The 4,073-nt window shown below is 34.2% G+C and overlaps 1 protein-coding gene across 3 annotated transcripts; it reads right to left on the reverse strand.

The window, feature by feature from the left end:
- Positions 1–780: 780 nt before the first annotated feature.
- LOC114757150 (extensin-like) lies at positions 781–2,186 on the reverse strand. 3 transcript variants are annotated; one of them, XM_028946144.1, is made up of 4 exons: positions 2,105–2,186; positions 1,889–1,970; positions 1,310–1,711; positions 781–1,201 (listed from the first exon to the last, which is right to left on the reverse strand). In XM_028946144.1, exons 1-4 carry the CDS (start codon positions 2,114–2,116, stop codon positions 1,053–1,055), a joined length of 645 nt encoding a protein of 214 aa, XP_028801977.1. In that variant the 5' UTR covers positions 2,117–2,186; the 3' UTR covers positions 781–1,052. The 3 variants fall into 3 exon arrangements, with proteins under 3 accessions (XP_028801977.1, XP_028801975.1, XP_028801976.1); XM_028946142.1 differs by having other exon boundaries at positions 781–1,711; XM_028946143.1 differs by having other exon boundaries at positions 781–1,711; positions 1,889–1,967; positions 2,111–2,123.
- Between the last annotated feature and the right edge of the window lie 1,887 nt (positions 2,187–4,073).

The following is a 4,073-nucleotide window of genomic DNA, read 5'->3' on the forward strand; positions in this document are numbered from 1 at the left end:
ATAGCCTTTGAAAAACAGATATTTAATTAAATGAGCTAATTATTTCGAGCTTGAACAGAAAGAGTCTTCAACAATAATTATATATACCTAATATAATAATCAAAGTTAATTTGGTGCTTGTTCGTAGATTCTAGAGAAATTCATATAACTGGTGAGTTAATGTGGACTATACCAACTTTCATAATACCTCTTATCCTTATTATAAAACCTCGTTTATAGACTACAAATGAGATCTTATAATTAGAACTGGAAGTAATAAAAAGAAGTTAGAAAAAGATAAAAAAGAGAAGATCATCAGGTTTTTTTATTGCTGATATATTGATGACTTAATTAAAAAGGACATGCAAGCGGGTGGATGCTGTTAGAAAGTTCATTACTTTTCACAAATTAAAAAGTATATAATTCTAAGTAAGGTGGACAAATCCACAACCATCACCTGGCTTTCACATTTCGTTTCCCACCAAACTTGTTCCATTATTGTGTATTTTGATTTGAAGGTTTACAATATCAACATGATTATGTAAACTTTTGAATTAAAACTATAAAAAGTACTCGCATCACAATCAAATTTTGTTTCATTTAGTAATCTTACATCAAACCTTATCGCAAGTAATAGTAATTATTTTTAATTAATTAGGATAGAGTGATCCTTAACAAATCTTTTCTCTTTCGTAGTTCTATTTATCACTTTTTTATTTTATAAATATATAACCATCAGGTATGAGAGTACAGATCCAAAACATACTATTACATTCTTAACATCTTTGATGTCCATGCATATATCAAAAGAAATCCCCTCAAAATGCTTTATTTATTCAGACAAATGTAAAACAAACAACGCAGGAATCAATTAACCCTCGTTTTTGTGACTCGTTTTTCTCTCCTTTCATGTGAAACACTGTCAACAATTTTATTATTACTAATATTATTACAAAAAACAAAGAACGTAAATTTGATTAGACACACGAGGACCCACTTTATGTATATAACTCCATATAGCTATACCATTATTAATTATTCTCCATACAAGGCCACATCGATGAGTCTTTCGCTCACATTATTGTGCACCCTGTTGCGTTGTCTTCGTTGAAGTATTGATCACAACGGCTAACGCAGTAGCAAGGTCGTCCTCCGCCATAGCTATCATAAACAGGCCTCCCATAATAACACCCTCCGTAACATGGTGGGGGTCCGCCATAACCTTCAAAGCATGGCCCACCGGGCCTTCCTTCATAGCATGGAACACAACACACTCCAATTGGAACCGGTGTCGGCTTCGGGCACGGCTCTTTAGGCTTTCCGCCATAACCTTCAAAGCATGGCCCACCGGGCCTTCCTTCATAGCATGGAACACAACACACTCCAGTTGGAACCGGTGTCGGCTTCGGGCACGGCTCTTGAGGCTTTGGGGGTGGCGGCTTGGGCTTCTCAGGCTCATCTGGCTTGGGGGGTGGCGGTGGCGGTTTGGGCTTCTCAGGCTCAGCTGGCTTGGGGGGTGGCGGCTTGGGCTTCTCAGGCTCATCTGGCTTTGGGGGTGGCTTCGGCTTCGGGGGTTCAGGTGGTTTGGGCTTTGGCGGTTCGACGATTTCGATGCTTTTGATGGCACCACAAGCTTTACAGCAAAGCTTATCCCTTATCTTCTCTGGGCTACAGCACACCACTTTAATGGTCACAATGTTCTGCTTCTCATCGAACACCTGGTCTCGAATTTCTCTTGTTCACAAAATTCCAAAACAAACAAATCCACAAGATGAACTCAATTTGTGATTCCAAATCAACACTCATGAGAATTTCATCACAAGATCACTCCAAATTGCAAAAGAGAAACGAAGAAAAAGAAGTGAAAAGGGAGAGAGAAAAGGAGCAGAGAGTATTCTGAGAAACTCACGAGGGAATTTACAGAGAACCTTCTTGACCTTCTTGTAGCATTTCTCACAGTGTAGATCAACCTTGAGCCTCATTATTGTCACCTAAACATAATTACCAGGAAGGAACAGAATCAATCAGGTTCGATCTGATATGATTCATGATATTTCATCATATTTGAATGATCAAACGGAAGAAAAAAAATGAGGATTGTTGAAGGGATCAAAAGGAAGTGTACCTTTTCAGCCATGGCTAAAAGATGAGGAGAGCTCAGATCTGAGGGATGAAAACGATGGAAGAAGAAATTTATAGTAATAATAAAAGTAATGGGGGAAAAAAAGGCGAAGAAAGTAATGAAACAGAGGGACTGAGAAGGAAAGCAAAGAAAGGGTTAAGTAGGGAATTGCTTAGGCCTCACTACAAGGGCCGACCTATCACATGCTTACACGTGACACCGTATTGAAATTCATGCACTGGTTAGAGTTGTCGTTATATGGAAGGTGAAGTGCGCGCGAGTTTGTGAGAGTGTCAGTGCACCTTTTTTATGCTAGCGGGATCCGCAATTCAGCGAACTCCACATTCTCGTGGACTCTTTAATTACGTTTGGACGTTCCAAAATCATCATTGCATCAAATTTTTTTTTTAAAAAAAACATAGTATCTTGGATCTTTAATATAAAAATTAGATTAATAATTTTAAAAATTAAAAAAATTAGTTAAGTTAGTTATTTGTAATAAATGTGTGTGACTTTTCTAAATTACTTTCATTTAATTATGTACATTAGAATTACACTTAGTTGAAAATACCTTACAATCAATAAGAATATTTTTCGAACACATTATAAATTTGAGAGACAAAATAGATTGAGATATTCTTCCTGTCCTTAATATAGGACCTAATTGTTAAGTTAATTTGGTCCTAAATATAAGACCTATTTTTTATATTTATTAATTTTTTCTAAATTACCCCTATGGATACTCCCTCAACTATAATCAAGTAAGTGATGGAAGGAGGATATTAAAAAAGATGATTATGGTGTTTTAAGAAAAACATGTCATATTTCTTATAATTAACTAACTTACCTAACTTTCTTAATCTAATCAAATTAGTTAAATAGGTTTTATATTAAGGACCGAAGAAGTATTATATTTAGGATCCTTAATTAGCTTTTATATTTAGGATCGGAGCTAATATCAGCAAATCTTTACAATAGGATTTGCATCCCTAGCTACATATGAAAGTTCTTTTTCTCCTCTCAAAGGGAGTGCATTTAGATTAAAATAAATTTATTATAAATAAAATAAAAATATCACACTTTACTTTTATACCTTATTTTATGTCAATTGAAATCATTTGGAGTTGTTTATCATGGCCTTAGGTTGAAAAAATTTAAACTTGAAATTTCTTGAAATTTGGGTTACTATTCATTATAACCCTTACAAAGGCTAAATTTTGAAAATTCATAACTAATTCTAGAAAAATAAAAATGAGATAATTCCAAATTCTATAGAAAGTTCTTAACATGCTCTTTAAAAAGAAAAAATACTCATTGGTATCCAAAACTCATGCATTAAGCCCAGATTTCGTTCCAAGTGGTACTGTTTATTTGGTCATTTTTCAACTTTCCAAGATTTCTGCCCAAGTTTGGAAGAGCATAACTTTCTGTACAAAACTCTAAATTTGATAAAATACCACTTGTTTTAAAGCTAAAGATATGATCTATAAGCATGTCAAATTTCAACTCAAGACTCATCCAATTGCTCAAAATCACATTAGTCAAATTTGACCGTTTAAAAGTCAACTTTTATCCCTTTTTGCAATTTTTGCCTTTTTCTTTTCACATAGCCTTTCCAAACATATAGTACATACTTAAACATAATTCCTTACTCAATTTTTCACATATAAAGCATCCTCAATTATTAATACAATATCCAATAGAATTGCAATAATACATAATGATTCTAATATTACAAAACTCATGCATAAAATTCAACATAATGTCATCCAACTTTCACACTATTCTTCCTTGAGATGGCATCCCCTCCTTGCCTCTATCTACGCCACTCGTTTGCCCTATTGGTATTGTTTAAACATAGAGGGGAATGAAATTTCACAGAAATCTCAGTAGTAATAAACTATAATTATCATGTTAATTATGCTTTACAAAATGCGACATGTCACAGTGCATAATAATCATTTCCAATTCC

The sequence above is a fragment of the Neltuma alba genome, unplaced genomic scaffold (assembly GCF_004799145.2).
Source record: "Neltuma alba isolate B1F8T4 unplaced genomic scaffold, ASM479914v2 tig00010569_pilon, whole genome shotgun sequence".
Classification (NCBI taxonomy): domain Eukaryota; kingdom Viridiplantae; phylum Streptophyta; class Magnoliopsida; order Fabales; family Fabaceae; genus Neltuma; species Neltuma alba.